The sequence below is a fragment of the Tachyglossus aculeatus genome, chromosome 4, assembly GCF_015852505.1.
Source record: "Tachyglossus aculeatus isolate mTacAcu1 chromosome 4, mTacAcu1.pri, whole genome shotgun sequence".
Lineage (NCBI taxonomy): Eukaryota > Metazoa > Chordata > Mammalia > Monotremata > Tachyglossidae > Tachyglossus > Tachyglossus aculeatus.
The window spans coordinates 54,450,651-54,478,223 of record NC_052069.1 but is presented as its reverse complement, the minus strand read 5'-3'; the positions used below and the strand labels follow the sequence as shown (position 1 = coordinate 54,478,223).

Below are 27,573 nucleotides of genomic sequence, written 5' to 3'. Positions count from 1 at the left end.
CATAAACCTAGATTCTTAGAAGTTAATGATACTAATTCTTAGAAGAACCAATACCCATCTGATAAAAAAAATCATTGGATTGACTCTATAGTAAAGCATCTTCCTTTCCCTTCCACCCATTCTGTTTAGTAAAGGGTTTTGTCTCAAGTTTCATCACTGCTGGGAGCTTTCCCTTTTTTAGAGCCTCAAACGATTCACCATGGCTAATCCTCTATGTGTCTAAATTTGAATTTTATCCTTACACAACCGCCTCCACCTTTTTCTGCCCATCTCTCCTCCCTTTTTAATTTTGTGTTTCTCAATCTTGTTAGGGTGTAAGGGGTTATTTCCATAACCAGTGTCCTTTTCTTTTGTTCTCATAAAGGTTACTGGAAATGTTTGCCACTTTAATGGCAGTGAAGGCTGATAACTGATCTAAAATTATTGATTTTTTTCCTCCAATTTTTTTCATATTTACACACTTACTATGTGCCAGGCTTTGTATTAAGCACTGAGGTACATACAAGCTAATCAAATCATACACAGTCTAAATGTGGCTTACAGTCTTAATCCCCATTTAACAGGCAAAGGTAATTGAGGCACAAAAATTAAATGACTTGCTCAAGATCACACAGCACACAGGTGGTGGAGCTGGGGTTAGAACCCAGGTCATTTATTGAGATGAGGATAATCGGGAATGTGATGTTATCCCTCCTTCTACCTTTTTCAGGATCTCTGAGTTAGATATCTTGACCTCTGGTCAGTGTGGAGAGTCCTGGGCCAAATTATCCAAAATAAAAAATCTTCTAACAGTCAGCTGTGATTGGTCATCATAAGGCCTCTCATACAACAGACTGTCATTGCATTTTGAATTTCTCCAATCTTTGAATCTAGGGAGCAACAACATATTTTATTTCTACTTTGGTTGTTAATAAAACATGCCTAAAACTTGGTTAAATGTGAATAATAATAATTAATCATTATGGTATTTAAGTGCTTACTATGTTCCAGACACCCTACTAAGCACTAGGTGGATACAAGCAAATCAGGTACGACAGAGTCCCTGTCCCATGTGTGGCTCATAGTCTCAATCCCTGTTTTACAGATGAGATAACTGAGGCCCAGAGAAGTGAAGTGACTTGCCCAAGGTCACACAGCAGACAAGTGGCAGAGCCGGGATCAGAACTCATGACCTTCTGACTCCCAGGCTTATGCCCTATCCACTGTGCCATACTGCTTACAGTAAGGAAGTAAGGAGTAATTCATTAATAAATACACATTATTAACTGCTGAGCTTAATATAGTGTTCTGCACAGTGTAAGTGTGCATACCATTGAGCTTCTGGAAATTAGAAGTACATTTTTTTTTCTTGGTACTGGGCTGTAGTTCATGCCTGGAAGGAAACTTAAACGCTACAGCGTCCAGTTCTTCTGGTGTCTAATTCAGATTATCCAAAATAATTTGTTAGATTTGTGTGTACACATTCAATTTTTCCAAGTTATCTTGCTAACTCCATTACAGACTCATAGCAGATGAGCAGCTGATGGTGTCTTAGTCCCATGCTCTTCTAGTTTTTCTACTTCTCCCTGTTATAATCATCAGAGTTCCTTCTTTCCTCTTTGTCTCCTCATTTCTACCTCTGGAAAGTGACAGTGCCCTGTGGGTAAGGACCACAGATCTTAATCTCTGTTTTGTGGTAAACATTTGTGGTAGTTGTCATACCCCAAAAAGAACAGTTGTGACCTGACATAGGTTTTCACATGTGCTTTAGTTAGAACTCTAATAGGTGATTAAGGAGTGTGAGAAAATGGCATGTGTATCAGGTTAGGCAGAATGCGTTTTACATAATGTGAAATTTTGCAAAAATGGAACCTTCACATTCTAGAAGTGGGTATGTGGAAAGACATACTCCCTCTGGACTGTAAACTTGTTGTGGGCAGGGAATGTATCTGCTAATTGTTGTACTTGCCCAAGTGCTTAGTACAGTGCTTAGCACATAGTAAGTTCTCAATAAATACAATTTTTAAAAAATTTGACCTGGAGTAATTAATTTCTGCAAAAGATAATTCCCTTATGTCTTTGCAAAGGACACTTTGTTGAAGGTGAGTTGCTCATAAATATTTTCTTTGTGGAAGTATACTTTAGCCCCCCAGCCCTTCAACCTCTAGACTTATAATCTTCAGGCCAATAGTCAAGTCTCTTGTACCTAAACTCTTATTATTCCTTAACAGCTCACTGTTTCACTTTGTGACTTCCAAGTCTTCATAATGGTTTTATATTTCAGAAGTAATTACAGAATTTGCAAGACACAAAGCCCCCTTTCTTCTGCCTGTGAGCCGAGTTGTTACTAATTTAATTTAAATGACTTGTATTCTTTTATGTTGAAAACCACCTCAAGCATTTATTCATTTTTCTGCCTTAGGGCATTCTGAAATGAAATTTCAGATAATATTCTTCTCATGTAGGATATTTCCATTCAAGGAATAATAATAATAATATTAATAATAATAATGGTGCTTATGTGCCAACCACTGTTCTAAGCACTGGGGTAGATGCAAGTTAATCAAGTTGGATATAGTCCCTGTCCCACATTGGGCTTACACACTTAATCCCCCTTTTACAGATGAGGTAACTGAGGCACAGAGAAGTAAAGTGACTCACCCAAGGTCACACAGCAGACACATGGCAGATCTGGGATTAAAACCCAGGTCCTTCTAGGTCTCCCAGGCCTATGTTCTATTCACTAAGCCATGCTGCTTCTCATATCATATTTCATATCATATCTCATATATGAGATAGAACATATATATCAAATCAGCCACACTGATTTGGATAAATCACAAAAATGATAAAATAATTGTGGAATTCAGACAAAATAATCATTTTGTATTAACTGCAGATCAAATTCTGGAATTTTCCAGAAAATAGTGCCCATAATGTATGAGCACTAAAGTTTAGTAATGTATGAGCACTAAAGCACTAAACTAGCAGTTTCTAAAGGAGTTTAAATATATTGACTAGGTAATCTACCTCATGTGTATGAATCACAACTATTGTTTGTTTATGGTATTTGTTAAGCATTTACTATGTCAAGTATTGTACTAAACACTAGAGTAAATACAAGCTTAACAGGGTGGACACAGTCCCTGTCCCACATGGGGCTCACAGTCTTAATCCCCATTTTAAAGATGAGGTAACTGAGACACAGAGAAGTGAAGTGACTTGCCTAAGGTCGCCCAGCAGACAAGGAGTGGAGCCAGGATCAGAATCGAAGTCCCCCTGACTCCCAAGCCCATGAACTATCCACTAGGCTATGCTGCTTCTCTGTTAGTATGAGTAATCCAATTGCAGTATTTCTCCAGTTAGGGCCTTACCTGCCCTGTTCCCTTTGAAGGATCTTGGTAATAGCTTCCATGAAACACCTGGAGAATTGAGAAAATACACAACCATAAGTCACTTTAAAGCAGTAAACCTCTAATTCTTTTTTTATTTGACCTAACTAGGCTTTCTAGATTAGTCAGTGGTAGTTACTGAGCACTTATTGTGTGCAGAGCACTGTATTAAGTGTGTGGGAGAGTACAATAACTGGGGGAGACACTCCCTTGTATGTACAAGGGAGTCCTGGTTGGATAGATTGTCTTTATATTTAGTTCAAGTACTGCATTTACTGGTTTCACAGTATGATGCATAATAGCCTGAAGAAGGCTTCTACTACTGGGGTTGAGGAATTTATTTTCCTCAGTATTAATAAAGGAAGTGTAGGGAGGCATTAAGGCCTAGTGAAAAGAACAGGGGACTGGGAGGAAAGAGACTATATAATTGTGGTATTTGTTAAACATTGTGTGGCAAGTAATCTGGCTGATACAGGATGGGATGGATACAGTCCTTGTCCGACATTGGGACTCACAGTCTGGGAGAGAGGGCAGTTATTTAATCCCCCATTTTACAGGTGAGGAAACAGAGGTATAGAGAAGTTGTGACTTGCCCAAGGTCACACATCAGGCAAGTGGTAGAGCTAGGATTATTCATTCAATCATATTTATTGAATGAATCGTATTTATTGGGAAGTTCAAGTCAGCAACATATAGAGACGGTCTCTACCCAACAATGGGCGAACCAGATCATCTGACTTTCAGAACTGTGCGCTTTCCACTAGGCCATACTGAACTGGTTGCTAGATCTGGCTCTGCCATTTATCTGTTGCGATACTTTTGGGCAAGTCACTTCTTTTCTCTGTGCTTCAGTTTCCTCATCTGTAAAATGGGGATAAAATACCTGTCCTCTTTCCTTCTTGGGACAGATTGGGTCTGATCTGATTATTTTATAACTATATTTCAGTGCTTGATATATAGTAACTGGTTAATAAATATAATTTACATACTCGCAAGGTAGTATTTCTTAATACTGGCGTAATTGCATTCAGGCTCTTGGATCATGGTAATTTTGGAAGAATCAAGCATCCCCTTTCCACTTAAGGATGCTTAAAGCAGTGGATTCACCCCTCTCAGCCCCATAGCACTTAAGTGCATATCTGTTATTTACATTGTCTGTCTCCCCCTTTAGATTATAAGGTTTTTGTGGACAGGGAACGTATGTATCACCTCTGTTATATTGTACTCTCTCAAGCGCTTACTACACTGCAAATAGTAAGTACTTAAATATTATTGATAACTGCATTCTCTCTCCATCCCAGGATGATGCCGCCCCAAAGGGTTGTAAGGCCTCCTTTCAAGATTTTCCCTGAAACTGAATAATAATAATAATGGTATTTGTTAAGCACTTACTATGTGCCAAGCACTGTTCTAAGCACTAGGGTAGATACAAGATAATCAGGTTGTCCCATGTGGGGCTCACAGTCTTAATCCCCATTTTACAGATGAGGTAACTGAGGCACAGAGAAGTTAATTGGCTTACCCAAGGTCACACAGCAGACAAGTGGTGGAGCCAGGATTAGAAGCAATGTCCTCTTGACTCCCAAGCTTGTGATCTTTCCACTAAGCCTCACTGTTTCTCTGAAGAGCATGGCCTGGGAGTCAGAGGACTTGGGTTCCAATTCTAGCTCTGCCACTTGTCTGCTGTGTGATGTTGGGCAAATCACTTAACTTCTCTGTGCCTCAGTTTCCTCAACTGTAAAATGGGAATTCAATATCTCTACTTAGACTGTGAGCTCCATGTGGGCATGTGGGACAAGGATTGTATCCAACCTGGTTATCTTTTTTCTACCCCAGTTCTTAGCACATAGTATAAGGTGCTTAACAAATGCCTTATTACTATTATTATTATTATGTATTTGTATTCTTCCCCATCTTCCCCTCTGTCCACTTTCACACCTTGAAATCCTCTCTTCATTCTCCATGCGAAAAAGAGAAAGGGATCTGGGAGAGATGAGGGGTAAAAAGGAAATACAACTTTTTTTGGTGGTAGACAAGCACCCAGGTAAAGGAAATTGTTAAAGTGGTCTTTAGTGCTTATTACATGCTAATCATTCTGATAAGTGTTGGAGTAAATTTACATGAATTTGGACACAATCCCTGACCATGCAGGATTCACAGTCTAAAAGGGAGGACAGATATTTTAGCCCCATTTTATTGATGAGGAAATTGAGACATAGAAGGTAAATGAAGTCACACAGCAGGCCATGGGAGGAGTCTAATAATAATAATAATGACATTTATTAAGTGCTTACTATGTGCAAAGCACTGTTCTAAGCACTGCGGAGGTTACAAGGTGATCAGGTTGTCCCACGGGGGGGCCTCACAGTCCCCATTTTACAGATGAGGTAATTGAGGCCCAGAGAAGTTAAGTAACTCACCCAAAGTCACACAGCTGACAAGTGGTGGAGCTGGGATTTGAACCCATGACCTCTGACTCCAAAGCCCATGCTCTTTCCACTGAGCCACGCTGCTTCTCTAGTTGAGACTAGAGTTGGGAGTTAGGACTAGACTAAATTGTCCTGACACCTGGTCCTGTACACTTTCAACTGGGCTTTTTTTGAACGGCAAACCCTGTGGGCAAAGGAAACACTTTTAATTTTCGGTAGGGCATTCCTGCAGTAAACCTGCATATACTTACTAAACATCAATTAGTAGCCTTGGAACATTGAAATATTTTGAAATATTCTCTCACTAAAGTCAAGAAAAGTGATGTCAGGTCACTTGATTTCTGCCTGAGTTTTTAAAAAGAGGAGGGTTTTGGTAGAAACAGACCCTGCCTAATAATAATAATAATAATAATAATAATAATAATAATAATAATGGCGTTTGTTAAGCGCTTACTATGTCTTAGCTCAACAAATGGTTTGGTTCAATTGTATTGCTGATAGCATGTTTAACCACATTAAAGTACATGACAAATGGGGATTAAGGGTCAGTTGAGGGATTTTTATTTTTTTACCTCTGCTATTCATGCACAGCAAGGATTTCCAACCCTTTTAAGAAACTACCGTATAGTCTCAGTGTTTCATATTTTTGCCTCCACTGCCCAATCATAGGTAACCCCGTTAATCAATGGTATTTATTGAGCTCTTACTGTGTATGGAACACTACTAGGCCCTTGGGAGACTGTCAATCAATGGTATTTATTGAGTGCTTACTGCATGCAGAGCACTGTACTAAGCACCTGGGAGAGTATAGTATAACAGAGTTGATAGATATGTTGCTTGCCCGCAACCAGCTTACAGTCTAAAGGGGGAGACAGTCATTAATATAAATAATTTACACATAGGTACGTAAGTGTTATGGAGCTGAGGGTAGGGCAGATATCAAGGGCTCTAAAGGGTACAGATCCAGAAGGGAGAAGAGGGTAGGGGAAATGAAGACTTAGACGGTGAAGGCCTTCTTGTGTTGCCAACTTGTACTTGTGTTGCCAACTTGTACTTCCCAAGCGCTTAATACAGTGCTCTGCACACCGTAAGCGCTCAGTAAATACGATTGATTCTTCTGAGGAGATGTGATTTTGGTATTTAAGTGCTTACTATGTTCAAAGCACTGTTCTAAGTGCTGGGGAGGATACAGGGTGATCAGGTTGTCCCATGTGGGGCTCACAATCTTAATCCCCATTTTACAGATGAGGTAACTGAGGCACAGAGAAGTTAAGTGACTTGCCCAAAGTCACACAGCTGACAAGTGGCAGAGCTGGGATTAGAACCCATGACTTCTGACTCCCAAGCCTGTGCTCTTTCCACTGAGCCACGCTGGTGGGGAGAATGCCCTTTCTTTTTATCAATTTAATTCTGCAGTAAATAGTCACCCCCTCTCAGGGTCGCACCTAAAGAGTTTCTCAACTATGAAGGGAGAGTCAAGCAGAGGCCTGTCCATTCCATTTCTAGCTTGGACAGTGGCTAGCGAGTGGAAGGCAATCTGATACAAGTCAAAACTCTCTTGTGCTGGGCAGCAGCATGGGAGAAAATCGAGGGCAAAGACTCGAGTTGACTGCATGGAGGTGGCAATGGTAAACCACTTCTGGATTTTTACCAAGAAAACTGTCTGGATCTACTACCAGAATGATTGAGGTGGGGGTGGGACTTTCTGGGAGAGATGTGTCCACGGCGTCGCTATGGGTTGGAGATGACTCGACGGCATCAGACAAGGCAAATAGTCACAGAAACTGAGGTGTCCTCTGGTAGAATGGTGATCTGCAGAGCACATAACAAATAACAAAGATTTTGAATTCTCTAAGCCTGAGAAGGCAACTGTTGCTTGCTCAACTCCCAAGTCTCTCTTATGTCTCTCTGTTGCTTACAGTGTTAAATTGCTCACTTCTCTGGGCTTTAGTTATAAACCTTTGTCTCTGCAGTTGAGGATAGTACAATTATTCAGAGTAAAAAAGCCTTTAAATAGAAAACATTTCTACCACAACCCACTTGACCTGTGAATGGATGCTGCATAAGATAGCAACTGCAAAGCCACATTTGAGGCCTAATCTTCTACATTCCAGACACTTTCACGCCCTCTGTTATATAGATCAAAAACAGGAGCGGGCAGGCTGCTGTGTATGAACGTGGATATGCAGCCACAGTTTCTGGGAGAAACAGTTTGCTTTTTGTCCCTGGAAAGATGGGTGCCAGTGGGATTCTCTTTTCCAGCTAATATTCCTTGAAACAGGGCCCAGTGTGACCAGTCAGCCTCTATTAAAGCCTGAATAAACTACTAAACTTAGAGGGGTGACTGGAGTCATGGGAGAAGAGTGCTGTGGCAGGTATAGTGTCTATCCATTGTATGTACTCTCCCAAGTGCTTAGTACAGTGCTCTGCAAACAGTAATTGTTAATAATAATTGCAGGATTTGTTAAGCAGTTACTATATGGCTAGTACTGTCCTATGTGCTTGAGTAGATAAAGGATAATCAGCTCCCATATGAGACTCACAGAGTAAGTAGGGAGGTAGAACAGGTATTGAATCCCCATTTTGCAGTTGAGGGAACTGAGGCAAAGAGAGTTAGCACTTAGAATAGTGCTTGGCATATAATGAGTGCTTAACAAATACCGTTACTATTATTATTATTGTGATTTGCCCAAGATCACCCAGCAGGTAAGGGGTAGAATCAGAATTAGATCCCAGGGCCTCTAACTCACAGGCTCATGTTGTTTCCACTAAGCCATGCTGTTTTGGTGTTCAGTAAATGCCATTGATTGAAAAGGAATTGAGGCCCACAACCCACTCATCTCCCAGAGCCTCTCTCTGGGTTTCCAAATATATCAGAGAGCAGACTGGGATATAAACCTAGATGCTCATCCTGGCCCCACAGCACTTGTATAAATATTTTTTTACTCAACTCTTTCCTCTATCTGTAATTTATTTTAATTTTTATTTCCCCCTGTGGACTATAAGGTCCTTGTGGACAGGGAACATGCCTACCAACTTTACTATATTGCACTTTCTCAGTCACTTAATGATATTTATTGAGTACTTATAGTGTGCAGAGCACTATATTAAGCACTTGGGGGAGAACGATGTAACAGTACTTCCCACAGTGAGCTTACAGTCTAGAGGGGGAGACAGAATTAATATAAATCAATTATGGCTATGAACATAAATTCTTTGGGGTTGAGGGAGGGATGGATAAAGGGTGCAAATCCAAATGCAAGGGTGACACAGAAGACAGTGGGGAAAAAAAGGAAATGAGTCGGGAAAGGCCTCTTGGAGGAGATGGGCTTTTAATTTGACTTGGGGTAGGGAGAGTAATCTTTTGGATATGAAGATTATGAAGATATGAAGATCATCTAGACTGTGAGCCCACTGTTGGGTAGGGACCGTCTCTATATGTTGCCAACTTGTACTTCCCAAGTGCTTAGTACAGTGCTCTGCACACAGTAAGCGCTCAATAAATACGATTGATTGATTGAAGAGGGAGAGCATTCCAGGCCAGAGGTAGGATGTGGTGAGGGGTCAGTGGTAAGATGAGTGAGCTTGAGATACAGCGAGTAGGTTGGCATTAAAGGAGCAAAGCGTGTGGGCTGGAGAGTAGCAAGGTGAGGTAGGAGAAGGTAAGGTGAGTAAGTGCTTTAAAGCCAATGGTAAGGAGTTTATGTTTCATTTGGAGGTGGATAGGCAACCACTGGAGATTGTTGAGGAGTGGGAAAATGTGGACTGAATGTTTTTGTAGAAAAATGATCCAGGCAGCAGAGTGGACTATGGACTAGAATGGGGAGAAACAGGAGGCAGGAAGGTTAGCAAGGGGGCTCTAGCAGTAATGAAGGAGGGATAGAATAAGTGTTTGGATTAACATGGTACTAATTTGGATGGAGAGGAAAGGGTGGATTTTAATGATGTTGTTAAGGTAAAGCCTACAGGATTTGATGACATTGACTATGTGGGTTGAATGAGAGAGATGAGTTGAGCATAATGCGCTTAGTACAGAGCTGTGCAGGCAGTAAGTACTCAATAAATACCATTGATTGAATTAATTACGCTTGCCTTTGGGAGGTGTCTGAAGCCTGCAGCATCATGAAACTAGGTAGCAAAAAGCCCTTAATCCACTTCATTATTACCTCTGTTGCTGAATTGAAGTATTTAGTGTCAAAGGTCTCTGTGATAGATATGAATTTGGAATTGCCCGGTGATCTGAAAGACTCTGTGATAGGGAGTTTTTCAGACTATCAGGCAATTCCAAATTCATATCTAGTTTTTAGCTTGTCACTTGACTCTTCACCTTGAAACTAATGCTATGAGGCTATAAGTGTATTGGGTAATGAATCTCATAATAGATATTTTTTCACTGACAAATCTTCTTAGTCATGGAGGTTTTCATGACTTGCAAAGAGCCTATTGTGGGATGGAATTGACTACCAGTGTTGGGTGAAGAGTGTATTTGGGGCCCTTCCTTTAACTAACACATACACACCTGCTGAGAAACCATCAGCAGCAGCGGGATGAGGCCCCAGCTGCTTCCATGCATCTGTACTGGAGACCTTTGGGCCAAAGAGAAGCTGCCCAGTCTCCATCTCATTGGGACTTCCATAAGCCCTTGCTGTAGCCTGGGGAGGGTGAGAAACCATCAGCAGCTGTAAGCCTTGTGAGAAGCAGCATGGCTTAGTGGACAGAGCATGCATAGGCTTGAGAGTCAGTAGGACCTGGGTTCTAATTCCAATTCTGCCACTTGTTTGCTGTGTGACTCGGGCAAGTCACTTAATTTCTCTGTGCCTGTTACCTTGTCTGTAAAATGGGAATTAAGACTGTGAGCCCCATGTGGGACATGGATTGTGTCCAACCTGATTAACTTGTATTTACCCCAGTGCTTAGTAAGGAGCCTGGCACAATGTAAGTGCTTAACAGATACCATTAAAAAAAGAACTATCCCACATGCTTGTAGTTATATGGCATTGCAATATAAAAATATGGAGGATCTGACATTTTCAGAGGGTGAGGAGATTTAGCAGGTACTCAACCCAGGTAGCTTCTTCAACCTGCATCATTTTCACAGGTTTGGGTACAGAAACTGCCTTGTGTTATTCTGTTTGTGAATATAGCATTGAGCTGGTTCCAACAATGCACACTGTATGCTAACCATTAAATCCTAAAAATGAATGAATTATCCCTATATCTCCTAATTCCAGGAAGAGAATTAGTGCCTATTTTTAGTAATGGGTAAGATTAGACTTTTAGACTGTGAGCCCACTCTTTTAGACTGTGAGCCCACAGTTGGGTAGGGACTGTCTCTATATGTTGCCAACTTGTACTTCCCAAGCGCTTAGTACAGTGCTGTGCACACAGTAAGCGCTCAATAAATATGAGTGATTAAAAAAAATTATTTGCTAACCTTGAGGAGAATATTTTGAAGTAACATTTGCTTTGGATTTTCTAGTCTTATTCTGTCTTTTATGGTAATTGTTAAACAGTTACTATGTGCCACTGTAGTAAGAACTGGGGTAGATACAAGCCAATTGGGTTGGACACAGTCTGTGTCCCACATGGGGCCCGCTATCTTAATCCCCATTCTACATGTGGCAACTGAGGCACAGAGAAGTGAAGTGACTTGCCCAAGGTCGCACAGTAGAGCTGGGATTAGAACGCAGATCATATTGAATCCTAGACCTGTGCTCTAGGTCCACTAGGTTATGCTTGTCTTCAGTTTATCCCATTTGCATTGCAGTTTCTTCCATCTCTGAATGGAAGAATTACTCAGGGTATTTGAAGAAGGACTTTGAAGCTAGTCTTTATCTCTTGGCCATTTTAGACAAACCACAAAGTATAAGTTCTAATTGCTGTAGATTCAACAAACTACAAAGGGACAACTATCTTGGAATCAGATTGGTGACCCTTCAGATGAAAGTCTAGGGATAGAGTGAGGGTGTGGTTATGGCAAAATAATTATGGTATAAATAAAAATCTTCCCTATTTTTCAAACTCTTAATTTGAAGTGGAGAAAAATTTTGTAACTAAGCTCAATTCAGTAATGACAAAAAAGTGAATTTGCAATAAACTTGAAGTACTCTTTTCAAATATTCATTCTTCCATCACATTTATTAAGCACTTACTGTGTGCAGAGCACTGTACTAAGCACTTGGGAAAGTACAATATAACAATAAACAGTGATAATCCCTACCCACAGCGAGCTCACATTCTAGACCAGGGGGCAGGGAGGGAGACAGATATCAGTACAAATAAATAAAATTACATATATATATATATATATATATATTAGAAATGTAAGTGCTGTGGGTGGGTGGAAGAGCAAAGGGAGCAAGTCAGAGTGATGCAGAAGAGAGTGGTAGATGAGCAAAAGTGGGGTTTAGTCTGGGAAGGTCTTTTGGAGGAGATGTGCTTTGAAGGGGGGGAGTGTAATTGTCTGGTGGATTTGAGAAGGGAGGTCATTCCAGGCCAGAGGCAGGACATGGCCCAGGGGTCGGTGGGGAGACAAGAGAGATTAAGGCACAGTGAGAAGGTTAGCACTAGAGGAGTGAAGTATGCAGGCTGGGTTGTAGGAGGGGGCAAGGTGATGGCGTGCTTTAAAGACAATGGCGAGGGGTTCTTGTTTGATACGGTTGTGGATAGATTTTTGAGGTGGAGGGTGACATTTCCTGAATGTGTTTGTAGAAAGTTGATCCGGGCAGTGGAGTGAAGTATGGACTGGAGTGGGGAGAGACAGGAGGTTGGGAGATCAGCAAGGAGACTGATGCAGTAATCTAGGCAAGATAGGATGAGTAATTGTATTAGTTGAGACAGGAAGGATGGTGGTGCCGTCTACAATGATGGGAAAGTCAGCGTCTACAATGATGGGAAAGTCAGCGGGAGGACAGGGTTTGGACTGGGAGATAAGGAGCTCTGTTTTGGACATGTCAAGTTTTGAGGTGACGGGAGGACATCCTGTCTTGAAGGCATTAGGAGGTGCAAGCCTGGAGAGAGGGAGAGATAATATGTACACTTTCAATTCCCCCACTCAGTGGGATAGCAGAATAGCCTAGGGGATAGAGCACGGACCTGAGAGTCAGAAATCCTGGCTCCTCCACTTGTCTGCTCTGTGACCTTGGGCAAGCCACTTAATGTCTGTATGCCTCAGTTATATCATCTGTATAATGGGGATTAAGACTATAAGTCCTATGTGGGACAGGGTCTGTGTCCAACCTGATTAGCTCGAATCTGTCCTGATGCTTAGTACAGTGCCTGGCACATAGTAAGTGCTTAACAAATACCATTTAAATTATTTATATATATATATATATATGTATGTGTGTGTATTTATATATACAAACATTCCTGACAAATCTTACTTTAAGAAAAATTAGCATTATATTTACATGTTGCTGGTTAAATGTGCACAAATGTTCCAGCATCACATCATATTCTGTCCAGATAAAATGTGATTTATCCTGATTTTAACTGACATGTACAGCAAAAACTTGCATTATGGAAGAACTGGATGAACAAAGTTTTAATATGAATTCTCTGATCTCAATGGGGCATTTTTTTTGTTTTTTTCCTCATTTAGATGTCGATTCCTGGCTTTGCTCTTAGTGTCTCTATACTGCTATTGCTCACCAGCCCTGTGGATAGTTATCCAAATGGCAAAGTTACTGAGTCCTGTCAAAGTATGACTCCTGAACATGGACATAGTCCACAGTCTGATCCTGTTCACAAGCTCACAGTAGATCGAACAACATTCAATCCAGGAGGCCAAATCAAAGGTATGGGGGTACAAGTTATTGTTTGAATTTATATCTTCATATCCTGTGATTGATTGCTTCATTAGATATTTTTGCTGTAGAGAAGCATTCATTCAATCGTGTTTATTGAGTGCTTCCCTGCCCACAATGAGCAGCATGATTAGTGGAAAGAACATGGGCCTGGGAATTAGAAGGACTGGGTTCTGATCCCCACTCTTCCATGTGTCTGCTGTGTGGCCCTGGGCAAGTTACTTAACTTCTCTGTGCCTGTTACCTCATCTGTAACATGATTAAGACTGTGAGCCTCATGTGGGACATGGACTGTTTCCAACCTGATTAGCTTGTATCTACTCCAGTGCTTAGTGTAGTGCCGGACACTTAACAAATAATGTTTTGTTTTTTTGAAAAAAAAAAACAATGACAACACCAAAAAAAAACCTTGAGTGCTGTCAGAGGTATATGCCACCACCTGGGCCACCTCAGAGCTTTGGGATTGGTTGGCAGGCTTCCAGATGGCTTAACAGCCTGTCACTTACTGTAGATAGGTAGGAGGCAGAGAGGGAAGGCAACAAGTTACTGGGGAGAGAGAGAAGGCAGGGAGAATGGTGGCCATCTGTGGAAAACCAGCAGGGATGAGGGTGGCCAAGCTATGGAAAAGAGGAGGCCAAAAGGAGCCTGGCTTGGGGACAAGCAAGAGGCAAGACTTGGCATTGTTTTGGGCTCAAGGGTTGGGGGAATTCAGTACAGAGGGGTATCTCAGCCTCCCTGAAAGTGTTGTGGAAAACACTGGCAATGGGGAGGAACTGGAGAGTGGGTTGCCCAACCACAGAAGACAGCTGGGCAGGGAAGGTCACGGGTCCAAGTAAGGAGGAAATATCTGCCCAGGGGAGGGATCGCCAATTTGCACAGGGGGTAGAATTTATACCACCTACTTTCCAGATTTTTATACCTTTCCAGAGGTAGGCTCCAAAATACAAGTTGGGTCTTAGCATAGTATCTTAATTATTTGTGGTATATGCTACTGATAGTTACAGAACTATGTACTGAACAATTTTATTTGCCAGCTCAGTCGTTTCAGGGACCACTTATCTCTAATTTGCCTGGTTTAGGTTTCTGCTGTCAGTTACACTTTACGTAGGAGGAAAATGACTCTTTGTGGTCCTTAACTGAATCTTTGTGGAGAAGGTATGGGCCCTCTTTTCTGCTATTTGTCTTTTTTGCTTCTCTGGGGGTTATTGTATCACAGCTATCACTTACCACAGATGATTGAAGTCTGTGGCAGGACTCCATGCCAAGCAGTTGGCCCCCTGTTTCATGATGACAAAACTCTAACCATGAGCATTTGAATCTAATGGTTAATGGTGAATTGTCTTTTAGAATTCATTCATTCAGTCTTATTTATTGAACGTTTACTGTGTGCAGAGCACTGTACTAAGTACTTGGGAGAGTAATGTAACAATAGACACATTCCCTACCCACTATGAGCTTACAGTCTAGAGGGGGAAACAGCCATTAATATAAATAAATTACATATGTACATAAGTGCTGTGGGGATGAATAAAGGGAACAAGTCAGGGCAACACAGAAGGGAGTGGGAGAAGAGGAAAGGAAGGCTTAAGGAAGGCGTCTTGGAGGAGATGTGCCTTAAATAGAGGAGAGTAGTTGTCTGTCAGATATGAGGAGTGGGCGTTCCAGGGCAGAGGCAGGATATGGGTGAGAGGTTGGTGGTGAGATAGATGATGGTACAGTGAGAAGGTTAGCATTAGAGGAGCTATGGGTTGTAGTAGGAGTGTAGCGAGGTGAGGTAGGAGAGGGCAAGGGGATTGAGTACTTTAAAGCCAATGTTGAGGAGTTTTTGTTTGATACTGAGGTGGATGGGCAACCAGTGGAGGTTCTTGAGAAGTGGGGAAACATGGTCTGAACATTTTTTTTTAGGAAAATGATCTAGGCAGCAGAGCGAAGTATGGACTGTAGGGAGGAGAGACGGGAGGCAGGGAGGTCAGGAAAGGAGGCTGAGGAGGAGTAATCAAGGCAGGTTGGATTAACGTGGTAGCAGAAGTCCTAGAATTTCCATTAGCACTGCTATAGAAGTTGACAAACAGAATGCTCTTTAGGAAAGCATCTTACATATAAAGAGAATAGCTGAGGCTCCCTGACTTCAAAAAGGGACAACTGTGCTTCTGCTTCATCCATGTGGCCTTGGACCAACTGTGGCTGGCCTCAAGTTGTGACGGGTCCTAACAGTGGTACTTGGAGGTTCTTAAGCCTCCACCTCATTACACTCACTGTTCAAGATATTTCTGAAATCCTTTTATCTTTATCATCTTCCTGCCTCTCTCTTGCTCAGTGACTCTTTCTGGACCACCATTTAGAGGATTTCTTTTGGAAGCCCGGGATGCTGAAAAACTTGATGGTCCTGCAGTTGGCTCCTTTTCACTGATTGATAGACACGAGTCCCAGCTTCTGTCGTGTGATAAAGTACAGGTACAAGTCCTTTTGTGATTATTTTTTTTAAGATGGCTTTGTCCAAACCTATCTTTATAAAGTTATAATAACATCCAGTCATTTGCTTTGTGGAAGTTATACATTGCTTATCTTCTGGCTAAATCTTTTTCAAATTAGCCCCTCGATTTTTTTTGGAACCAACTTTTTAAGAATATCCGGTGATGTCAGTTATGACTCTGATCACCTCGAATATCATTAACCTGAAAAGAAAGAAAACCTGAAAAATAGTCTAATTTAAAAAGCACAGGACTGGAAGTTTGGAGACCTGGGTTCTAATCCTAGCTCTACCCTGTCCTGCTGGGTGTTCTTGGGCAAATCACTTAAACTTCTTGGTCCTTAGTTCTGTCATCCATAAAATGGAATAAAATACATGCTCTCCCTGCATTTTAGATTACGAGTTCCATGTTGGGCAGGGGCTTGGTCTGATTATCTTGATAATGGCATTTATTAAGCATGTACTATGTGCCAAGCACTGTGTTAAGCTCTGAGCTAGATTCAAGATAATCAGATTGGACAAAGTCTCTCTTCCCTACATGGAGATCACAGTCTAAAAAGGAGGGAAGACATATAATTTAACCCCATTGGACTTGATGAAACTGAGCCACAGAGAGGCTAAGTGGCTTACCCTAAATAGCATGCAGGTAGCAGAACTCGGGTTAGGAACCAGGTCTCTTGACTCACAATCCCGTGCTAGTTCTCAATTGATTATCTTGGATGCACCCCAGTGCTTAGCACTATGCATGTCACATAGCAGGTACTTAACCAATATGATTATTATTGTTGTTGCACTGAGAAACAATTTTGAGTTTTTAACTAAAACCTTCTATTACCAGAGCCTTTGAGTGGATTTTAATATTAAATTTTTGAAGCTGACCAGTGAGTTGATACTCATTTTACCCTTTCAGAGACTATGATTGACTCTTTTTTTTCTATAGGGGGAGAGCAGAATTTTCTTATTAGGAGTGTTGTATAAATTTCTTTCAAAAATACTGAACTAGTTTTTCATAGACAAATGCATGACAGAATCCTTGTTCTCTCAGACTTATTTCTACAGATAATGGAATGGATTCAAAGTACAATTACTAATATATATGTATATCAAATGCTAAGTCCTTGTTAAAGTTCGTCTTGCCAAAATGCTTGGCAGCATTGTAGTAGTGATTTACAAAACGATAGAAAGTTCAGAGTTGTCACCTCTACCTGGATTTTTAGAGGATATGGAAGTCCATGCTCTGGGTTACTGGATTCTCTTTGAAGACAGTTCTTCATTACTTCGTCCACAACTACTCCCAACTTTTACTCCCTGAAACACCAATCTTCTAGTTCTACCACGCCTTTCAGGTCCATCCCTTGATGTCTCGCCACTTTCTCATCTTTTTGCTCTCTTCCCCTGCTCTATCTTGGCTCACACAATTGTCTCCTCCTAACTGTTGAATCTCCATTTTGACCCATTGCATGGGACCACCTCCATCCTCAAAATTGCCAAAATATGTACCCCAATTTTTGAAAGTCTTCTGAAAAAGCCACCTCCTTCAGGAGGTATTCTCTGATTAATTTTCACCTTCCTGGTACTCTCATCTCATTAGCCTATCAAATCATTCAAATCTTGTTGTATTCATTTTTTGCTAAATTTTATCAAGTTGTATTTATGCATTTGCAGCTTTTTGTGTGTGCTTATAGAACTCTTTTTACCATAATCAATCAATCAATCAATCAATCGTATTTATTGAGCGCTTACTATGTGCAGAGCACTGTACTAAGCGCTTGGGAAGTACAAATTGGCATCACATAGAGACAGTCCCTACCCGATAGTGGGCTCACAGTCTAAAAGGGGGAGACAGAGAACAGAACCAAACATACCAACAAAATAAAATAAGTAGGATAGAAATGTACAAGTAAAATAAATAAATAAATAAATAAACAGAGTAATAAATATGTACAACCATATATACATATATACAGGTGCTGTGGGGAGGGGAAGGCGGTAAGGCGGGGGGATGGAGAGGGGGACGAGGGGGAGAGGAAAGAAGGGGCTCAATCTGGGAAGGCCTCCTGGAGGAGGTGAGCTCTCAGCAGGGCCTTGAAGGGAGGAAGAGAGCTAGCTTGGCGGATGGGCAGAGGGAGGGCATTCCAGGCCCGGGGGATGACGTGGGCCGGGGGTCGATGGCGGGACAGGCGAGAGCGAGGTACAGTGAGGAGATTAGTGGTGGAGGAGCGGAGGGTGCGGGCTGGGCAGTAGAAGGAGAGAAGGGAGGTGAGGTAGGAGGGGGCGAGGTGATGGAGAGCCTTGAAGCCCAGGGTGAGGAGTTTCTGCCTGATTCGCAGATTGATCGGTAGCCATTGGAGGTTTTTGAGGAGGGGAGTGATATGTCCAGAGCGTTTCTGGACAAAGATAATCCGGGCAGCAGCATGAAGTATGGATTGAAGTGGAGAGAGACACGAGGATGGGAGATCAGAGAGAAGGCTAGTGCAGTAGTCCAGACGGGATAGGATGAGAGCTTGAATTAGCAGGGTAGCGGTTTGGATGGAGAGGAAAGGGCGGATCTTGGCAATGTTGCGGAGCTGAGACCGGCAGGTTTTGGTGACAGCTTGGATGTGAGGCGTGAATGAGAGAGCGGAGTCGAGGATGACACCAAGGTTGCGGGCTTGTGAGACGGGAAGGATGGTAGTGCCGTCAACAGAGATGGGAAAGTCAGGGAGAGGACAAGGTTTGGGAGGGAAGACAAGGAGCTCAGTCTTCGACATGTTGAGCTTTAGGTGGCGGGCGGACATCCAGATGGAGATGTCCTGAAGGCAGGAGGAGATGCGAGCCTGGAGGGAGGGGGAGAGAGCAGGGGCAGAGATGTAGATCTGGGTGTCATCAGCGTAGAGGTGATAGTTGAAGCCGTGGGAGCGAATGAGGTCACCAAGGGAGTGAGTGTAGATTGAGAACAGAAGGGGACCAAGCACTGAACCTTGGGGAACTCCCACAGTAAGAGGATGGGAGGGGGAGGAGGAGCCTGCAAAAGAGACTGAGAAAGAACGACCGGAGAGATAAGAGGAGAACCAGGAGAGGACGGAGTCTGTGAAGCCAAGGTCAGATAACGTGTTGAGGAGAAGGGGGTGGTCCACAGTGTCAAAGGCAGCTGAGAGGTCGAGGAGGATTAGGACAGAGTATGAGCCGTTGGATTTGGCAAGCAGGAGGTCATTGGTGACCTTTGAGAGCGCAGTTTCCGTGGAATGAAGGGGACGGAAGCCAGACTGGAGGGGGTCGAGGAGAGAGTTGTTGTTGAGGAATTCTAGGCAGCGCGTGTAGACAACTCGTTCAAGGAGTTTGGAAAGGAATGGTAGGAGGGATATGGGACGATAACTAGAAGGTGAGGTGGGGTCAAGAGAGGGTTTTTTTAGGATGGGAGAGACATGGGCATGTTTGAAGGCAGAGGGGAAGGAACCAGTGGAGAGTGAGCGGTTGAAGATGGAAGTTAAGGAGGGGAGAAGGGATGGAGCGAGAGATTTCATAAGATGAGAGGGAATGGGGTCAGAAGCACAGGTGGCCGGAGTAGCACTTGAGAGGAGGGAGGAGAGTTCCTCTGAGGATACCACTGGGAAGGATGGGAGAGTAGCAGAGAATGTTGAGAGCCGGGGGGTTGGAGAAAGGGGGGAAGAGACTTTGGGGAGGTCGGACCTGATGGATTTAATTTTGTTAATGAAGTAGGAGGCCAGATCGTTGGGGGTGAGGGAAGGAGGAGGGGGAGGAACCGGGGGCCTGAGAAGGGAGTTGAATGTACGGAAGAGCTGGCGGGGGTGATGGGCATGGGTGTCAATAAGGGAGGAGAAATAGTTTTGTCTGGCAGAAGAGAGGGCTGAGTTAAGGCAGGAAAGGATAAACTTGAAGTGAACGAGGTTGGCATGGTGTTTAGACTTTCGCCAGCAGCGTTCGGCAGCTCGAGCATAAGAGCGAAGGAGGCGGACAGTGGCAGTGATCCAGGGCTGTGGGTTAGTGGTGCGAGAGCGGCGAAGGGAAAGGGGAGCGAGCGAGTCTAGCTGAGTAGAAAGGGTAGAGTTGAGAGCAGTAATCTGATCATCAAGACATAATTGGAGACAACACCATTAATTGGAGACAACACCATTACACAACACAACACAACACCATTACCCTAGCAGTTTTACACATCCATCGTAAATTTGGCATTCTCCTCAACTCACCTCCTTAATTCAGCCTGCCTAGTCAGTTTGTCATCAAATCTTGGAGGTTCTATTCCTAGAATCCTCCTCGTCCTCTCCATTCAAACTGCTACCATGCTGATCCGAGCATTTATCATAGTCTGTCTTGACTACTGCATTAGCCTCCTCACTGATTTCCCTGCTCCCTGTCTCACCCCTCTCCAGACCTATTTCACTCTGCTGCCCAAACATTTTTCTGAAAAAAATTCAGTTCATATTTCTCCGCTTGTCAAAAACCTCCAATGGTTCCCCATCTACTTCCATATCATTACAGCATTCAAGCACCTCTCCCCTTCTGCTTTACCTCACTGATTTCCTACTACAATCCACCCCACACACTTTGCTCCTCTAATACCAACCTGCTCACTGTACCTCGATGTCATTTGTCTCATTGCCAGCCCCTTGCACATGTCTTCTCTCTGATCAGGATCTCCCTCCTCCTTCATATCCAACAGACCACTGCTCTCCCCCATTTTCAAAGCCCTACTAAATCATGTCTCCCCAAGAGGCCTTCCCTCGCTACCCCAATTTCCCCTCCCTTCTATGTTGCCTGTGCACTTAGCTTTATCATGTACATTTATTTACTTCTCCATCTATAATTTACTTCAATGTCAGTCTCCTCCTCTAGTCAAACTCCCTGTGGGCAGGAATTGTCCACATACTCTGTTGTATTGTACACTCCCAAGTGCTTAGTACAGTACTCTGCATACAATAAGTGCTCAGAAATCCCACTGACTGATTGAATGTATAATTTAGTTTTGTTTCCCCCCCTTACCCCCATTAGACTGTAAACAGCTTTGAGATCAGGAACTGTTCTAGATGCTTAGCAGAATGACCCAAAACATAGTTCAGTACTCTGCACACAATGGTATCATCAATGGTATCTATTGGTCGTGGGTTCAAAGCCCGGCTCTGCCAGTTGTCAGCCGGGTGACTTTGGGCAAGTCACTTAACTTCTCTGTGCCTGTTACCTCATCTGTAAAATGGGGATTAAGACTGTGAGCCCCCCGAGGGACAACCTGACCACCTTGTAACCTCCTGAGTGCTTAGAACAGTGCTTTGCACATAGTAAGTACTTAATAAATGCTATTATTATTATTATTATTATTATTATTGAGAGCACTTTCTATGTGCAGAGTACTGTACTAAGCATTTGGATTTGTACAGTGCAACAGAGTTGGTAGACATGTTCCCTCTCCACAAAGAGTTTACAAGCTAGAGATAAGTTTGCAGTCTTAAGAAGTACTGATGAGGATGACTCTCTAATTGTTCTATTTCAGGATTCAGCTGTCAGTCACACAAGTGGATCCAAAAAAGCACAAATACAGGCCTACTGGAATGCTCCAAGCAGTGCCCCAAATCATATCCAATTTCTGTAAGTAGTTTAACTTGCTTCTTTAAAACTATGATGACTGGCATCACATACTCCTGCCAACCAGCTCAATCTGATATTCCTTCCCATACAAGGTCATAGGGATGGAGGCTATTTTTGCTTTGATTTCCTGTAAATGTTTCACTTTTTTCAGATCCTGTTCTGGAGTCAGTCAAATGTATGAAAAGTGTGGGGTGTCCTAATTATCTCTTAAGGACCTGCATTATTTTTTAAAGTTTTCTCTGCCATTTTTAATGTCTGCGTAGAGGACGCTTTTCTCTTTAGAAAGAAAGCTCTGTTCCCTTAGATGCTCTTAGACTTCTGGCAGCCTGGGAAGGAAAGGCAAGCCTGTTTCTGAAATATCTTGCCACTTCTGTGTGGGGTTTCCACTTTTCATCTGAATCAACAGACACATCTTTCTCCTGGAACCTGTTTAGCTCGTATTTAGCCCTAAAGGTTCACCTATGGGATTAACTAATGCCTGTGACTGTCATTGAGGCCTAAAGAACAGGTAGTTATAGGTGCTAGCCTATCATTTTGCATGTGGGGTGGAAAGAGGACAGGACTCTTAAGAGTGGTGAGGGGAATAGGAAGGGGCACAATTGGGAAGTGTTAACGGATCAGAATACCACCATTTTTGCTCTGTTCAGCATGAATTAGAAACTGCCAGGTCTTGTCAGAAAACTGGAATTAGCAAATCTGGAAGTCCAGCACAAAATGAAGTGGTATGGACCATCAGCCCCCATCTGCCCTAAGAATAGTTGGTACCCATGCAGACGGTGACATAAGAGAGGGAAGAGGAAGTATAATAGCTCCAGCCAGAAATTTCCTCAGAAGTCTGCCAGTACCACAGAGTGTTTTCCTAGAGGAGCCACATTTTCTCTCAAGTTTCTTGTGACTCCTAACCTGTCACAGTTTGCCGCCTGTCTATTCTGACCTTGATGATACTACATTTTAGTGTCTCAGTTGTTGAGAAATACAAGATCTACTGGGTGAAGATTCCTAGTCCTGTAATTTCACAGCCAAACGCACCTTCTTTTACAACCCTGAAAACGTCAACAGTATTTTTGCCAACGTCACGCCCTGCCTCCCATCTCATCAAATCAGTAAGTAGCATTTCTCTTCTAATGCCAGTATTTTTTTCTGAAATTAAGGCTTTCTTTTGAGGTTTTTTTTCGTTGGCTGAGAGTGAAGCTAGATTTGCCTAAAGAAATGGAAGCACTGGTTTGTGATCAATTGTTTTGGCTTACTCTGGGGAACCTAGTAAGACCCAGGGAGTCCCAGGTGAAACATTGGGCAATATCCTGGTGGCAAAATGGGTATTGAAAATACAGTGCATGTTCACAATGTAATCTATCCAGATGGTTTTTGAAACTAATTGTACAATGATCTAGGTGCAGTTATGAGTGGATAGGTGAATCTGATCTAAGCCCTATGGAAGTCAAAACTTCTATACCTCAGTGAATTTGAGATGCTTTTGCACATTTTGTCTAGATTTGGAAGAGAATATTGAAATGGTGAGGCTGTTTCTGCTGTACATACTGTTTCCCAGGAATGCCTCCAATACTCTTGACCATTAGCTCATACAACACCCTCCCTTCCTTCAGTGCCTATTTGGACATTTCAGATTATAGTAATAGGTCAGTGATATTTATTGAGCCCTTACTTTGTGTAGAGCACTGGGAATAATATGGCATAGTTGATAGAGCCTAGGCCTGGGAGCCCGAAGGACCTGGGTGCTAATCCTGGCTCTGTCACTGGTCTGTTGTGTGACCTTTGGCAAGTCACTTCACTTCTTTGTGCCTCAGTTACCCTGTCGGTAAGAACTGTGAGCCCCATGTGGGACAGGGACTGCATCCAACCTGATAACCTTGTATCTACTCCAGTGCTTAGAACAGGGCTTGGCACATAGTGCTTAACAAATGCCATCATCGTCATCATTATTATTAGTAAGCACTTGAAAAAGTAGAGTTGGTAGACATAGCTCCTAACCCCTGCCTACACTAATTCTAGCCATTTAAGGACTCAGAGACCAATTCTCTTTACTGGTTTCCTTTTAGTTTGCCTCCCTAAGAAATAGGAAATTGCTTTGACAGACAGAGATTTGGAATCAATATATACTAGTCAATAATTAACAAGTTGTTACTGAAAGCACATATGGTGCACAGCCTTGGATTAGGAGTTTGCATGTCTTTTTCAGAATTGAACAAAAGAAATATCAACATTTATTTCAGAATTTTCATTTGAATATTATAATTGAACTGGAATACTTTGTGAACCAAATGGGATTTTCATTGAATTTCTATTATTAAAGACCACCTCTAATTGTGATTTTGTAGGATTTCATTAAAATTAGTTTCAAGCTAAAATTTCACATCTCCGCTTCTATTAAGTTGTAGTTTGCATCTTTTTGTTCTCTTTATTTGGTATTTGGTTGTCAGGATGCACTTTTCTGAAAATGCATATTCTTAGAGGGAGTGACTTATCATTAACCATAACTAAGCTCTTGGATCATTGAATTGTTCTTCTTGTCTGTTTAGTTTAATGCCTCCAACTGTGGAAATAAAAAGTTCTGCATTAGGAATCCTGGGAACTGTGATCCAGAGAAGGAGCCCCACTGCTTTTTCTTGTCCTTCACACGAGAGAACCATTCCGTGCTGATTGAAATGAGTGGACCCAATGAAGGCTACTTATCTTTTGCGCTGTCTCATGACCAATGGATGGTTAGTATCTTTCACGGTTCTTATGGTTGTGAAAACAGAATGATGTCTGGCTTAGTCGACAGTTGATAATCCATGGTATAATGTTTTATGTGTGCTTTAGAGAGGGAGGACCATTGATTTTCTTTTTCTTTAACAAAAACATAAAGGGAGCATTTGCTTTATTTCTCATGTCCCTCACCATTTCATGAGGGGAGCCCACAAAGCTTCTAGAATCCTGGTCCTCACTTGAAGTAATTATGTAGGAAAGACTTTTCATATAGGGAGATGGTAAAATGTCCTCACACTCTGGTGATAAAAGTCCTTGACCCAGCAGAGGTGAGATTTGTGTAAGAAAATATATCTTTGGAGGATTTTTTTGACCCTTAGAAAATACTGTTTAACAGTGAATTGCCTCAGGGCAAGACCAAAATCCTCTGCACCCAAAAAGCCTTCCTGGTCAGAATGCCCAGCAGTCAGGGAACTGTTTGTGGAGGGGCAGTGGAACACTAAGCTTGGGCCAGAGACTTCCCAGAAACTCTGACCCCAATAATCCTGCCTGTCTGGAGGGGTTCTTGTCCTGGCCAGTTTACTTGAGTCTCCAGTTGGATGCAGTTTCTGGTCAGGGAGAAGCAGGGTGATTTAGTTGATAGAGCATGGGCCTGGCAGAAGGAACAGGGTTCTAATGCAAGCTCCGCCATGTGTCTGCTGTGTGACCTTGGGTAAGTCACTTAACTTCTCTGCTCCTGTTACTTCATCTTTAAAATGGGGATTAAGATTTTGAGCCCGTTTGGGAGAGGGACTGTGTCCAACCCAATTAGCTTGTATCCACCCCAGCACTTAGAACAATGCCAGACATATAGTAAGTGCCTAACAAATACCACACTTATTTGCTTTCTCCAACAGGGGGGTGCACCTAGAGCTGCTAGCATATCTGGACAGCAGTGTGCTCTGGAGTGGTTGGAAGACAGGCATGGGAACTCAATTTCCTGGCCAAATAGCCCTGTCTGTGTTTACCTGTGCTAAGATTTTCTGCTGATCCGAATAGACAGCGTTTGCATCAGCCTTAGATTTTCCTCCTTGAGGAGCAGTGATTATGGTGCTGAAAAGGTTTCATTGTGAAGAAACCAGGCACCCTGGACCCTTTTTTCTTAAAATGAATACTTCTTTCGGCTCATAAGGACTTATCTGATATTTTGAAAACCACGTCCGTGGTATTCAAGCAGTTCGGTAGCTAGTGGGACCCGTAGCAAATTCATACATAATCTCTGAGGTGCTAATTACAAAATCATTTTTCTTACAGTTGAAAAAGTCAGGAGTTAACCTTTACCGACCCCTGAAGGCATCCTACCTTGGGTTGTCTTGTCAGATCTTCGAAATTAAATAGGATTATGTTTTTAATTTAAATCTTTTCTTGAGCCCCCTCTTATTTGAACGCTGGTTTGAGTGTGCAGTACAATCCATAGGGGGCAGTCTTGGACTATGTCGGTTGCTGTGTCGAAAAGCACAACGCTGCCAGATGTGTGTCTTCCTCGTGGAAAAGAAGCTTTGCCATGGTGACAGGATTTCAGAAATGAAAAAGAATCCAAATAACTGCTAGAGAACTGGATGAGCAGATATCTTCTTGAGATAATGAAAAGGGGACTTTCTCTCACAATAAACTAATTTTTTGGGGAGCACCCCTTTGTAAATTAATTCTGTACAGCATTCAGGATATTTTAAAATAGTCACTGCCATCTCCCTTTCCTTGCATGTTTGTATTCCAATTTCTCTCAGATTCTATTTCTGCATCTCTCTCCCTGACTAGATCTATGGCATACAGCCACCAGCAAAAGCACAGAAATTCCCTAGTGTTACAGAAACAGCCTTCTCATTTGTATAAGGGAATTGAAGGAGGGGTTGTTTGGTTTTGTTCTCTGTCTCCCCCTTTTAGACTGTGAGCCCACTGTTGGGTAGGGACTGTCTCTATATGTTGCCAATTTGTACTTCCCAAGGGCTTAGTACAGTGCTCTGCACACAGTAAGCGCTCAATAAATACGATTGATGATGAAAAGGGTGAGGTGCCCAAGGAGTGCAGTAATTGCCTGGCTTATGGAGAACAGGGTGGGCTATCAGATCTGAACAATGACCAGTGTGTTGGAGAGCAGGATCGACAGGTAGTCTAGGCAAAATGACTGAATCCTGGAGAACAGGGAAGTAGACGTAGCTGGTGTCTCTGTAGCTTCGACAGAGGAGAGTGGAGGGAATGTAGTGTCTTCGGTTGCCTTCTCAGATCACCGCATCAGGGACCACTGAATACAATGCCAACACGTATTTCTAATGTTTTTTTAAAGAATGTGGTAGCACACCTCTTCCCTGCTTGAGCTCCCAGCCCCGTTTTCTTAGAATTTCTCTAAGATGAAAAACTCAGAAAGCCAATGGGAAGGGAAAGTGTGGGCACGTGTGGAATACGTGGAACTGATTAGTCCATTAAGAGTTAGCTACACTGCTGCCTGTCTGCTGAGTTCTATGATCAGAAGAACAACCTGTCTTGGATCAGTCTGGAGCCAATCAAATGGAGTTTCTAAAGCTCCCTCATGGTGCTGCCATGTCCTGTCGCTTCACTGGTTGAGGTTACCCTGGCTCTCACCACCTAGAGAAGTGCGGAGCTCCAGAGTGGAGGTGTGTTGCTGATGATAATTATGGTATTCATTAAGCGCTTATTCTGGGCTAAACACTGATCTAAGTACTGGGTGGGTACAAGCAAATCAGATTGGACACAGTCCCTATCCCACATGGGAGCTCACAGTCTTAATTCCCATTTTATGGATGAGGTAAATGAGGCACAGAGAAGTGAAGTGACTTGCCCAAGGTCACAGCAGATTTGTGTCGGAGCTGGCATTAGAACCCAGATCCTTCTGACTCTCAGGCCTATTCTCTATCCATTAGGCCACACTACTTCCCACTGTGATGCAGGATGTGCCCCCCACGGCCCCAGAGGGTGCACTTTATCTCCTGTACCCTAACGTTTGGATTGGCTCTGGGAATGGCATGTCACATTACAGCTGGATTGTAGCACTTGTCTTCTTTTTGGCCTCCCAGCTTCAGGCCTTTTACCTCTTCGGTGTCTTACATGCAGCTGCTTGGATCATTGCATTAAACTGGTATTCTGAATGCACCTCTCCCTCCATGGAAACTTCCAATGGGGGCATTTGATGTGATCACTGCCAAATGTTT

General features: G+C 42.7%; 1 protein-coding gene across 1 annotated transcript in view; it reads left to right on the top strand.

Annotated features, from left to right (window-relative positions):
• The window catches only part of FRRS1 (ferric chelate reductase 1), a 62,141-nt gene that overhangs the window by 11,245 nt on the left and 23,323 nt on the right, over positions 1 to 27,573 (top strand). Inside the window, exons 2-6 of the mRNA XM_038745588.1 lie at positions 13,404 to 13,599; positions 15,926 to 16,062; positions 21,567 to 21,661; positions 22,617 to 22,764; positions 24,199 to 24,381. Of these exons, the coding sequence (XP_038601516.1) occupies positions 13,404 to 13,599; positions 15,926 to 16,062; positions 21,567 to 21,661; positions 22,617 to 22,764; positions 24,199 to 24,381 (759 nt within the window). The remainder of the gene's footprint in view (positions 1 to 13,403; positions 13,600 to 15,925; positions 16,063 to 21,566; positions 21,662 to 22,616; positions 22,765 to 24,198; positions 24,382 to 27,573) is intronic.